Raw genomic sequence first — 12,259 nt, 5'->3', positions numbered from 1 at the left:
CGAGCCTATTGGCATTCGTGCTGTCGTCGAGTCGCATGCTATGAGCTGTAGAAATTGGAAAAATGTGAATAGAATTTGTCAAAAAATGGTTGTAATTCAGTTTTTCATAAATTTCTCAACAACCCCTTAAGATATTTACATCATCGACCACTCGTATGAAAGCTACATGGCTCACCTTTCCAACAAGCCTACATACATCTTCGTGTTGTAATCGAGTCGCCTGCTATGAGCTGGGAATGTTTGGAATTTTTGCTTTTTGACGTTTCTGGAATGTGTGAAATTTTTGCTTTTTGACGTTTCTGGAATGTTTACTTTTTGACGTTTTTTGAATGTGTGGAATGTTTTTTTTTTTTGAAATTAGTGGAATATTTGGAATGTTTATTTTTTGAATGTTTTAGACCACTCGTATTTCGTTAACAACTCGGAAACAAATTACCTTTTTTTATGATTTCATTCTATAATCAAGTGCGGGGAAGCGTTGCACGTACGTTGAGATCCGACGAGTTTTCACTTGTGAAAATATCTAAAAAAAAAAAGATTGTAATACAAGGATACCAGAAATAAAGATTTTCCAAAACTATTTAAAAAGAAGCTTTTTATTGAAACTTAAATAATCACCCATTCATTACAGTCTATACTCAGCTTTGTATATATTTAATATGTAATCAGTTGTGTATTCTAATGCTCTTGATGGTTTTGTTAGTATTTGTGTGTTATTATTACGTTTAAGTTTGAGAGATGAGGGAATTGATTGAATAAAAAGTCGTCGCAAGTGAATTAATTGAAATAAAATTATTTCATTGTATATTTCAAGTACAAATCTTACTTCCTTGTACATTATTATTCTTCTTTTTTTCTTCTTTATTTAAATAAATTAACTTATGTTTCAGCAGTTTCCATACTCTCATCAGGTTCGGCTTCCATGTCCTCGTCCTCTACTTCTTCACCTTCCTTCTTCTCCGGTGGCTTTTCGTATGCCTTATCCAACGGACTGACAACGACACCATCCCAAATTGACATCTCCTTGGCAATGGAGGAGTTCCCCTCGAGTCCTAAGATATGCTTGTATCCGCCGTGCGAAAGCACCCTCAGCAATGTCTGCGCAGTCAAACAGCATACGTCCTGCTGTTCAAGCGTCATCGCCGTATGTATCCTGATGCTGCCTCCCTCGCAGGGGTCAGTGATTCCTGCAGATCCCGGCAAGAACAGTCCGGCAGCTAGAAGTTGAAAAACCCTGCGGAAGGCCTGGTTAATTGGCAACGCCTGTCTGCTCGGATTATTCATGATGGCAAAGTGAGCCAACAGATCAAGCATCCATGGGGTCAGCGGTTCGAATCCGTCGAACCTAGTCCTCAAGTCTCTCAGTAACCTGATCAACACCTTGATGGAGGAGTGATGGGCATTCTCCTCGAACCATCTGCTGTGTCTGATCGCAGCCAGATGGCTCATCATGATCATCGGATCCAGATGGATCTCGGGGTCTAACTTCCTGATGTTGTGATGTACAGTGGTAACCATGACACGCACGGTGGCGTAGCTGTTGGCAATTTCGATGCCTCTCTCGTTGATAGTGTGATTCAGGGATTCACCCTTATTGATGACCTCACTCTTCATCAGATTCTTCAAATCCTCCTTCACCTTATTTCCGAGAGCTTCCACAGCCTCTTTCGTCGGCAGCGTCTTCAGTATAACAACAATGTCTGCTACATTGTGTCCAGTCACCATCGTTCCTTTCTTGAAAGAACCAACCTGCCTCACCTCTTCCAACTGCTGCAATAGAAATTGTTAGTTTCATTATTTAATTCATTACATGAAATGACTCGTACAATGATGATGTTCGAGATTGGTACTTACACAGGCATCGAAGTTACCAGGAGCAACAACAAGATTGTCCAGTACCGTCTGTATCTTGGTTACCAAGTTGAGGATGGCCGTTTGCTCGGCGGGAGTGGGCGAAAGGTCTGCATTCCTCTTGAGGAGCGCCTGAGTGAAGACCGTCTCATCGGGGGTCGGTTTCACCCTTGGGAAGGCCGCTTCAGCCAGTGTCAGATCGAACGGATGTCGGGGCAGGAAGATCTTCGGTTTGTAGATGCCCCTGCCGACGCCTCTGCCCATTCCTCGGCCCCTCATTCCTCCACCACGAGCCATTACCATTACCACGAAGAAAAAAAAAGGACGCACAAACCAAATGCGAAATTACACCTAATCAATAACCTCTCCTCTCAAAACAACTGCAAACCAAACTATTCCACCACCAACAAAACAACGCTCAAGTGTTACCAAATCCATAACGCAAAATGTGCAAAAAAAAATAATAGATTATTAGCGAAATCCATTAAATTCTCACACTCTACTTCTTATATTAAACAATAGAATGCTTTAGAAATACGTTTCAATAATCGCATAATTCACCAAATAAAGAAAATTCTTACAACGTTAACAAAGTTGCATATCAGTATGCTCACAATATAGGCAACTTTTCTAACGAAGTGAGATAACGAAGATATAAATTTAAATTAATTTTATTTGTTTTAAAGTCACAATAATTCGTTGCTGTTTTATTGATGTTTCAGTAATATCTTTCAATTTAGTGTTTAGGCAACTAAATGAGCGTTGTGAAGGAGGCGTCGCGACGCTGCGCGTTTTAATCGAGCGCGCCTGTCAAAGTTTGCAGGAGCGTCGCTATATTTAGCTAGTTCCAAGATGAAGGAAGCGAGAAACGAGTCACCGAGCTCGGATGTGTTTTCCGATGGAATGGACTCCCTTTCGATGAGGGACAAATCGCTGATAAAGCGGTCCGTGTCGAAGCACCATAACAACAACTTCACCGCCGGCTACGTGCCCGTGCACGAGCAACACTTGCAGAAGACGGGGTTGCGAGGCCGCAAGACGTTCGCCTTCTGGACGCTCGTCGGGCTTCTCTTCGTCCTGGCCATCGGCAATCTCACGCTGACGATGACCATTCTCGGGGTGTTGCGTTTGGGGCAGGGAATGCAGAGTCTGGAGCTGGTGCCGGAGCAATCGGCGATCAAGCTCTTCGGCAACGCCGATTTGAATGACATCTACAAGCGGGACGGGAGGATCGAGGGTTTCAAGGATTACCCAGTCGACATCACCGGTTACAACTCGAGTCTGCACATCAAGCTGTCAGGGAAGAACGAGAGAGCGTTTAATAAGCTGATCATGGATAGGAACGGAACAACGATTAGGAACACGAAAGTCTTCAGGGTGAAGAACGATAATAAGTTGGTGTTCAGCACCGATTCGCCTACGTTCAATATCGAGAAGCCGGTGAACAATCTGAGAGCGAAGGCGACGCACGCGAGTCGCGTCGTCAGCCCCATCGGTTCCGACCTGCAGTTCGAGGGTCACAGGATCAACCTTAAGGGTGCAGAGGGTACGGCCATGGAGGGCAGCACCATCTCCATGACCGCCGACGATGACATCACTCTCAAATCGCTCAACGGGTCCATCATTTTGACGAGCGCCGGCGGCATCCACGTGGACACCAAAAAACTACCCATCTACATACCCAAATTCGCCAATTCGAAACCCATCAATCTTCAGTACAAGTTGTGCGTCTGCATGCCGCAGGGCAACCTCTTCAAGATACCCGTCACCAAGGACAACGATCGAGTCTTCTGCAACAACATCAACATATCGCAATTCAATCCCTGCGCCCAGAAGTTCTTCTAATCTGTACTCACCTAAAATCAAGAAAAATAGTCTTATTATGACTTTGTTGGCATGGCAATAAATTATAATGAATCATATTAAAGTAAAATTATTTTCGAAAATTTAAATAGTAAACGATAGAAAAATGTAACGTATTTAGTTTTAGAATTGCAAGGATTTTGTAAGGAAATGGAAGGATTTGATGCGATTAATAAACGTTAATCATCTCTGTATGCACGAGGGGCAAAACATTACGCGTTATTTTTATTGTGCAATGTTTTTTTTGTTTATATAAATATTTTTATGGCCATACGGTATTCTCGATCCATTCCAGATAGTGCGAAACTCTGGTGTATACGCCGGGTACCTGCGCGATTCCGCAGGCCTTACCGAAAGATGTCACCCCGATCAGCGTGTACATGCAGTACTCATTCAAATTGTAGATTTGAAGAGGACCACCTGAATCACCCTAAAAAACGAATACAAAACAAATAAAGCTCAATACTAATGGATAAATGGATTTGCTCACTTGGCAGGTGTCTTTACGCTCGGTGAAGGATCCGGCGCAAACCTGACTGTCGTCCAGAATTCCATCCTTGTAGTTGCTCCTATTCGGCGGATACTTCTCCCTGCACAAATTGTTACTGAACATGGATAAAGTTACTTTCAACAGATGATCGTTGTTCGTTCCGTAGAGTTCCACCAAACCCCACCCGGTGGCGATGGCTTCCTTATTGTCCAACACGCTCAACGTGTTCAAGCAAATGGGTCTGACGTAAGGCGTGAAGATCACATCTCGTTCCAACTTCAAAAGAGCGATATCGTTGTAACGAGACGGCCTCTTGTATTGCGGATGTCGAATCCTCTGGACGACGTTGTACTCTTGCGGATCGGCGTTTTCGTTGTCGTCTTTTAAGTTCAAATCGCCGACTCGCACGTATTTAGCTTCGCCGCTGCAAAAGCAAATGGATTAATTCAATTCACTGACTAATTTCGCGTCGTAATTACAAATTGTTGGTGTTTATGCAATGGGCAGCGGTGAGAACGAATCTTTCGCTGATCAAGCTGCCGCCGCAATGGTAACCCCTCTCGCCGGAACCCACATCGAAACCGATCGCAGCCTGAAAAGTTGTTATTTAAAACGCTGTTTNNNNAAAAACGTACCATGTGAGGAAACTCCTTGGGCTCCGCTTTGCTTCCTCCGACCACAAGTTTAACAGCTTTAAAACCGCACTCATTGCGCGTTATGTTCTTGCTGGGTCCGAAGGAAAGCGTTGGACGTTGGTAGGTGACGTTCACCAGCTTCGCATACTCCGAGCATTCTGTTCAACAAAAAACACGTATTAATAGGAATAAAGATTCAAACTTGATCCTAGCGCAATTTTCTATTATGTGTGTATACTAACTTTGGCTACTCTTCGTTCCCACTCCAGGTTGCACGATGTCCGGAGTAGCGACGTCTTCGGCGCAACAGATGATCGGCGCTGTGATCTCGAAGCTGCAGATCTGAGGTCGAATCATTTTCTGGAGGTCTTTTATTGCCGATGGACACGCTCCGATCAATTTGCAGACTCCAGGTTTCTGGTGGGTTTCATGGAAGCATCCTTCACCTAAATTGTAACATAAAGATGAAACGAATCAATGATTGCAATTTGAAATCTCTGAAAATCATCGTCTGAAAAAGTATAAAAACAAATATTAATTGATAAAAATAGTATTAGATATTAGTGATGAGAAAGTTTTTTTTTTTCTTTCAAATCAATATAATATCAATTAATGCAGGATATAGAATGGAATTTTGTTTTCTTAATTGATTTCGTAAATATGAGTTCAATAATGTTGTGTTGTGTCTGTAAATAAAAAGTGTAGGTAAAAAACACAGAAATAAATTGTAATAAATTTTGTCGCAAAATTTCACAATAGATCGTCTGGTGATGAAGGTCATCGAAGTTAATTTATCTGTCTGACTTACCTGCTAATTGACCTACGGTCAAAGTGACCACCGTCAAGAGTACTAGCGCACCGAACATCTTACCAGTGCAAGTGCGCTTCGAAGAATGTCCTCTTTGCACTTCGCCAACACGATTCTCCTGCTTTTATTGGAACTACCTGAAACCCGGTTCTAGCAGGTTAACGAGCCTGCATGCCGCTAATGAGCGGAAAAACGTAAATATTGCTGGACAGGGTATCATCATCATTTTCGGAGCCGTATATCATTTGTATGATAATTTTTTTTTTATTTTTTAATGCACGTTTGCAATTGACGTCACGGCCACACAGTCTTTTCGATCCAGTCCAGATAATGTGAGACCCTGGTGTAAACTCCCGGAAGATTGGCGGAACCGCAGATATTGCCTAAGGACGTGACCCCGATCAAAGAGTACATGCAGTATTGCTCCTCGTTGTGCACCTGGAGCGGTCCTCCGGCATGAGCCTGCAAAACCAGAAATTAATCAATTGTATTTTTTGAAGAGCGTAAACTTACGTTGCAGAGACCGGTTTGATCGGACCTGGAGGTGGCGCAGAACTGCCAATCGTCGGTGATGCCGCTCCTGTAGAGCTTCCTGGTGTCCGGGTACCGTTTCTGGCAATCCTCGGTGCTCATCAGCGAGGTGGTGAACCTACGGAGACGATTCTTCTCGTTGCCGTAACCGATGCCCCAGCCGGAGAAGATCGCCTTCTCAGATTCTATAACGCGTCTCGAGTTCAAGCAGATGGGTCTAACGTACGCGTTGAAGAGGACCGCACGCTCCAGCTTCAGCAGAGCCAAGTCGTGGTAACGCGACGGACTCTTGTAATCCGGATGAGCGATCCTCTCCTCCACTCGGTACTCTTGCGGATAAGCACCGTCGTTGGTGTCTTTCAAGTCCAGATCACCGAATCGAGCATACTTTGCATCCCCACTGAAACATTAAACAATATTAATCAGAATAAAATAAAGAAAAAGAACAGATGACGAACAAGACCATATATACAAGCTTCAATAATCGCAAACACGAATTCCTGTGATACGAAAACTTAACGATTGGGTAAGAACTACGAAAGACGAAGAAAATATCTAATCTATTGGTTAAGTGTCATTGGACAAATCAAGTCTCACCGTGAACTAGAAAGAAAAAACAAGATAGCCGAAAGAGCAAAACAAAATAATCACGGAACAGCCGAAGGATAATTGGAAAATAATTTGACGTTTCACTTTAGTTTTATTTTTCTTCTATTTTGAAATATTTAATAAAACTAAAGTGTAGATTAAAATTTAACGAAGAAAAACGTAATTTTCGATATGAAGCGAAGTTCATTATTGATATGTCACATTTTTGCTGAACGTTCTAATACGAAAGTATAACACAAAAAAATGAGTACTAATAATCAAATACTAGGAAATTGGAATTGTAAAAGTCGCAAATAAAAAATATTCAATTAAATTAAAACGAAAAAAAGTAATGCTTACTCGTGTACGAATGTGCGGGTAAAAGAGCGTCTCCCGGAAGTGAAGACCCTTTTATACCATCGTAACAAAAGCCTCACGAAATAAACAAATTGAAATCGCGTGGGTGTATTTACATAATTAGGCAACCGTAGATGCTTAACTGCAAACGTCTGTTCATATTTTTTTTCTTTAAGTTGCATAATTGTACAATCAGCGACATCTTTTAAAAAATACTGTAATCACGTTAATGTGAATTAACTAAATGTTAAATCGAAGATGAATTGTAAACTTACAATTGTCTGGTGTGTAGACAGTGGGCGGCGGTGAGCACGAATTGATCGCTGATCAAGCTGCCGCTGCATTCAAAAACTTTCCTGCCAACAGCATCCTCGTAACCAATAGCTACCTACAAAATAACAACAAAGAAATAAACAAATGTTGAAAACAAGTGAACGATTTGCATACCATGTGCGGCAGTTCCTTTACGAAAGCATCGTTCCCTCTAACCATCAACGGATTACTCTTAATGCCGCACTCGTCGCGTGTCAAGTTTCGATTCGATATGGAAAGAAGCGGCGTTTCGTATGTGATGTAGACCAATTTCGCGTAATCCGCGCATTCTGCAAAAGATCAACAACAACAAAATTAATTAAACGAAATTTACGATTTATTTTTACTTCACTGTTAGCGCTTTTATCTCCGATTGCATCCTTCTTTGGGATCGGACAGCACACGATTGGCGAGTTGATGCCGTAGCTGCAGAGTTGTGGTCTCTTCGCCTGCATCAAATCCTCGAGCGCGTCAAGACATTGTTCCGGTAACATGCAGACTCCGGATTTCTGCAGACGTTCATGGAAGCATGTGTCACCTGAATTTAAAACGTCATAAATTGACACATTCATTTTTTTTTTAAGTTGACATTACCAATGTCAAAAGTGACGTTTGAAATGTCATGTAAATTATCAAAAACTGAATGAATTGTATATAATATGTTTCGAAAACAATTCCAATTTTTTTATTCAAATTGAAAATATCTGAATATAATGCAATCAATGATTTAATAAATGCACAATACGTATTGTTCTCAACATTTCAATATTGTCACTGATATTTTTTTTTTATTTCGTTTTAACATATGTCACGTCATCTATTGTAAGTAGATAATAAATTTGACCTTGGGATTTCAGTAATGCTTAAATCCTGCAGTTTTACTATATAAAACATAAGTTTTCTTAATTATTAACTCAAATTTATATTCAAATTAAAAACTTGGAAATTTGAAAATATGAATAATTAATAATAATAATATGTTTGTAAATTATTTGAAGATTTAGAAAGTTTAATTTATAATTAATTAATAAAGTTTGTTTTGTTTTCGCGAGTAAAAGAAGAAAAATAAACAAATTGCGTACCCGCTGTCAATTGGCCCGTAACCAAAGAAACCATCACCAAGGAAACCAATGCTCTAATAAACATGATGTTGTCTGCACGGGGCACGATAGTCGATTGATATGATTATTTCAAAAGAGACAAAACTTTGTTGTTTCCATCTCCCTGGGCGACGTGATAGTCATGACCGGATTTCCCAGCTGACCTAATAATAAAAAAAACCTCGTGAATAAATGAACGCAATAATTAATCTTTGTTTCGAACTGATAAATATTCATTTTGCAACAAAAAAAAAATAATGTACAGTTAGTTGAAACGGTTTCTCTCAAAATTAATTTGGGTCCATTTTACAGTTCAAAATTGGCATTGCTTATGCAACCAACTTTAACGGATTACAAACTTTCGAATGATTATAACGATTCCCAGTAATCAAAACACACAATCAGGATGTAATCAGTAATGATAATCGTGTGGTTGCGGTCAACGATTGTAATTGCATCTTTTTCGTTTCTGCTTATTCAAATTGCGTTTCAAAGAAGTTACATAATTATTTTTTTTTATGCAACCACACAAACCCTTTGCATAATGAATTGCATAGCTCGCAGTGGGAGATTTGCAATTAAAAACCTTTAATTTAATAATTTTTCATTTACTTTACAATTAACTGTAAGAAATTAATAACAACAACAACATCAACAAAAAAAAAGTCCGTTAATTTTCAATTGGAAATTCTGCGCTTTCGCCGAACAATTTCACGCCGCGTTATTTTGATTGTTTCTCTCGATCATTTGGCGGAAAATTAGTGTCTCCTTTTTTTATATATTTGTATTGCATTCGTTAGATGGAAAAAAGAGAGAATTATAAACGAAATTGCGAATGAAGTTAATTGCGTATTAAGCGTGAATTCCACATAAGGAAGACCGGAAGGTTTGGGGAAAATTGCGAGATCAAAGATCGCTGCAAATGTGGAAAAATAGTTGCGCAAATTTCTTGGAAATCATTTCTAAACGTAAACAAATCAATTTTAAATGACTTACTATAGATAAGAAAAAAAAAAACGTATCGTGGAAATGTAGTAAACGTTGTAGAAATTTACGTCCAATGTTCAATGGAACAAATCTATTATTTTTTGACTTGTCATTGAATTTTTGTGTATATCTCAAATACTAATAATGTTAGATCTAATAATCAATATGGAAATTAAAGCTAAGACTATGTAGAATCAAATACGCTTTGATTCATGAAGATATTGGCAACATGTATGGAGTTGTGAACAATCGAAGATAAAATTTGGTTCACAAACAGTGTCACTGATTTTTGCGTGTATTTCGAAAACTAATAGAGGTAGATTGGATTTTGAACACTTGTATGAAAGCTAAATCTATACGGAATGTTATGTGCATTGAATCATGTCGGTATCATTTGTATGTAATGAGAAATGGGCAACGAAAAGTGCATAAATGTTACAGTCAATGCGGAACGCGAATTGTCATATATAATATTGTGAATTTAATTGGGTTCAACGTCGGTATCGTGCGGCGATATTGGAATATTTCCTAGTTTTCGTAGATACGATCGTAGCGTGGGATCACGACGCGAACAAGTGAGGAACGGTGGAGCGGGCGGTGTTGTGTCATTGGCGTATCGTAAGAAGAAAAATCGAGATACCGAGAAAAGTTGAAATACGTTTTCCGTGAGAGGTCAAATTATTGTCGTTAAACGTCATTATTTTTTTTCTTCTCGTTTCTTTCTAAAGTGTAATTAGAATGTGAAATAATCGCAAACGACTTTTATATTGTTAATTTTTCATTTATGTAATCAAAAAATTTGGCGCCTGAAGGGAATTGCGGAAGGATTTGAATGCACTTACATAATTTCATTGACTTTTTGACATTTGCGTGTCGCGTGCATGCATGCATGCATACATACACAATCTGCTGCTGCCATCTCTTATCCGTCTTCCTTCAATTTCATATTTCTCTTTCTCTCTATCTTTTCGCGATGATGAATGCATTTGATCTCTTCACATTTTCCACGACACGACGCTCGTGTCCGCGCTCTATGTTTTCCTGCCGCAATGAATACGTAAATAAACGAAAATAATAATTTCGTACAAATTCTCCCATTCGATCGAAGCGAGGAGATAAGACAGACGACCGCTTCGCTTCTACATTCATTCTTCTGGGAGGCAACATTCATTTATTTTTGTTTTACTCGACTCTTCTTCATCTTTTGTAGCAACAACAAATGCCAATAACTCATAGCACGGAGACGGCGATGTAATTACGGAACACACGCATCGCGCGCATTCGAGATTTATTTATCCTCGCGGGATTCGCAATTTTTATTATTACATTCTCGCATTGTTTTCGCATCTCCTTCTTCCTCCCCTTCGTCCGGCACGAAGCGAAGGGAAGATCGAAGCGTAAAGATTACCACCAACTTCGATGCAAAAAAAAATAACCAGATTATACAACAAACTTCACATAAACACAACCCAAATAACACCAACATAATTAATCAATCAATTTGAGTTGCATAATCTTAATTAAACACAATTCCCCAAATAACTACACAACTTTCACAGTACATTTTTTTTGAGATTCTTTTTATAAATTTACTTTGATTGTTTTCATGTCTTCGCATCTTCCACTTCATTAATCTTGAAGAGAAATGATCAAAGTATGATAAAAAGAAATAACCAAATTATACAACAAACTTCACATGAACACAACCCAAATAACACCTACATAATAATTGAAGTTAATCAATCAATTTGAGTTGCATAATCTTAATTAAAAGCAATTCTCAAAATAACAATAATTTTTTTTGAGATTATTTTTATAAATTTACTTTGATTGTTTCAATGTCTTTTCATCTTTCACTTCATTAATCTTGAAGAGAAATGATCAAAATTTGGATATTACCATCAACTTCGATAAAAGAAATAACCAAATTATGCAACAAACTAAACATGAACACAACCCAAATAACACCAAAATCGAATGACGTTTCCAAAACAATTTGGGTTGTATAACCGTAATCGAACCAATAGAATCAATGATATTTTTTCAGAAAAAAGGTGTTGACCGATTTATCGACTATTTGTTTTTTTTTCTTCTTGTTTTGTTTACTTTTCATTCATTATATGAGAACGTGTAACGGCAGACAATCGCGAAGATAAATCTTCGTGTTTTATAGCAAATATGATATTTATCGATTGAATTGAATAATCCGTTTGATATTGATATTGAATGGAAATTTCCTGCTTTATCTATGCTATGAGTCGCGCAATGTGGCAATGCAACTGGAGCGTGTAATTATCGTTTATCAACTTAACAATTACTTAAATGGATTATCAATGTTGGAATAACACTACGATCGAATTTTGTAGAAAAATTATAAAGATTTAATTAAAATTAAAGTTTGATTATGAAAAATCAAACTAATTGAACTAATTAGATGATCGAAGAAGTGGATTTTATTGAATTACTCAAAAACTAAGAAATGTTATGGGGAGATTGAATATGCAATTTAAAGGTGTAAATGTAAGGAATAATGTGTTGTTATTTGTGATGTTGTAACTCAGCGTTTTCCAAACTGTGAGGTGCGCCTCCCTGGGGAGGCGTCAACTAGTATAAGGAGCAGTGTTTTTACATTTCATTGATTTACTCAAAAACTATAATACATAGAATGAATCCAAAAGATGCTATGAAAGCTGAATGTTTGGGGAATCTAAAGTATTGATATATTACTGTGGTTTTA

The 12,259-nt window shown here is 38.6% G+C and overlaps 4 protein-coding genes across 4 annotated transcripts; 1 reads left to right on the top strand and 3 right to left on the bottom strand.

Moving 5' to 3' along the window:
- Positions 1 to 773: 773 nt before the first annotated feature.
- LOC108559552 (interleukin enhancer-binding factor 2 homolog) lies at positions 774 to 2,274 on the bottom strand. Its single transcript, XM_017916873.1, has 2 exons — positions 1,855 to 2,274; positions 774 to 1,770 (listed from the first exon to the last, which is right to left on the bottom strand). The coding sequence occupies exons 1-2, from the start codon at positions 2,152 to 2,154 to the stop codon at positions 880 to 882; spliced, it is 1,191 nt and encodes a 396-aa protein (XP_017772362.1). The 5' UTR covers positions 2,155 to 2,274; the 3' UTR covers positions 774 to 879.
- Positions 2,275 to 2,623: 349 nt separating this feature from the next.
- LOC108559578 (beta-sarcoglycan) lies at positions 2,624 to 3,924 on the top strand. The gene has a single exon (XM_017916908.1). The coding sequence runs from the start codon at positions 2,704 to 2,706 to the stop codon at positions 3,694 to 3,696; it is 993 nt and encodes a 330-aa protein (XP_017772397.1). The 5' UTR covers positions 2,624 to 2,703; the 3' UTR covers positions 3,697 to 3,924.
- LOC108559560 (venom protease) lies at positions 3,905 to 5,884 on the bottom strand. The gene is made up of 6 exons (XM_017916885.1): positions 5,648 to 5,884; positions 5,082 to 5,285; positions 4,840 to 4,997; positions 4,684 to 4,796; positions 4,205 to 4,628; positions 3,905 to 4,144 (listed from the first exon to the last, which is right to left on the bottom strand). The coding sequence occupies exons 1-6, from the start codon at positions 5,703 to 5,705 to the stop codon at positions 3,977 to 3,979; spliced, it is 1,125 nt and encodes a 374-aa protein (XP_017772374.1). The 5' UTR covers positions 5,706 to 5,884; the 3' UTR covers positions 3,905 to 3,976.
- A 27-nt stretch (positions 5,885 to 5,911) lies between these two features.
- Positions 5,912 to 8,694, bottom strand: LOC108559569 (serine protease snake-like). The gene is made up of 6 exons (XM_017916898.1): positions 8,518 to 8,694; positions 7,788 to 7,973; positions 7,571 to 7,725; positions 7,399 to 7,511; positions 6,161 to 6,578; positions 5,912 to 6,109 (listed from the first exon to the last, which is right to left on the bottom strand). Exons 1-6 carry the CDS (start codon positions 8,579 to 8,581, stop codon positions 5,942 to 5,944), a joined length of 1,104 nt encoding a protein of 367 aa, XP_017772387.1. The 5' UTR covers positions 8,582 to 8,694; the 3' UTR covers positions 5,912 to 5,941.
- Between the last annotated feature and the right edge of the window lie 3,565 nt (positions 8,695 to 12,259).

The sequence above is a fragment of the Nicrophorus vespilloides genome, unplaced genomic scaffold (assembly GCF_001412225.1).
Source record: "Nicrophorus vespilloides isolate i.1.1-1 unplaced genomic scaffold, Nicve_v1.0, whole genome shotgun sequence".
NCBI classification, from domain to species: Eukaryota; Metazoa; Arthropoda; class Insecta; order Coleoptera; family Silphidae; genus Nicrophorus; species Nicrophorus vespilloides.
This window is presented reverse-complemented; position numbering and strand designations above follow the sequence as displayed.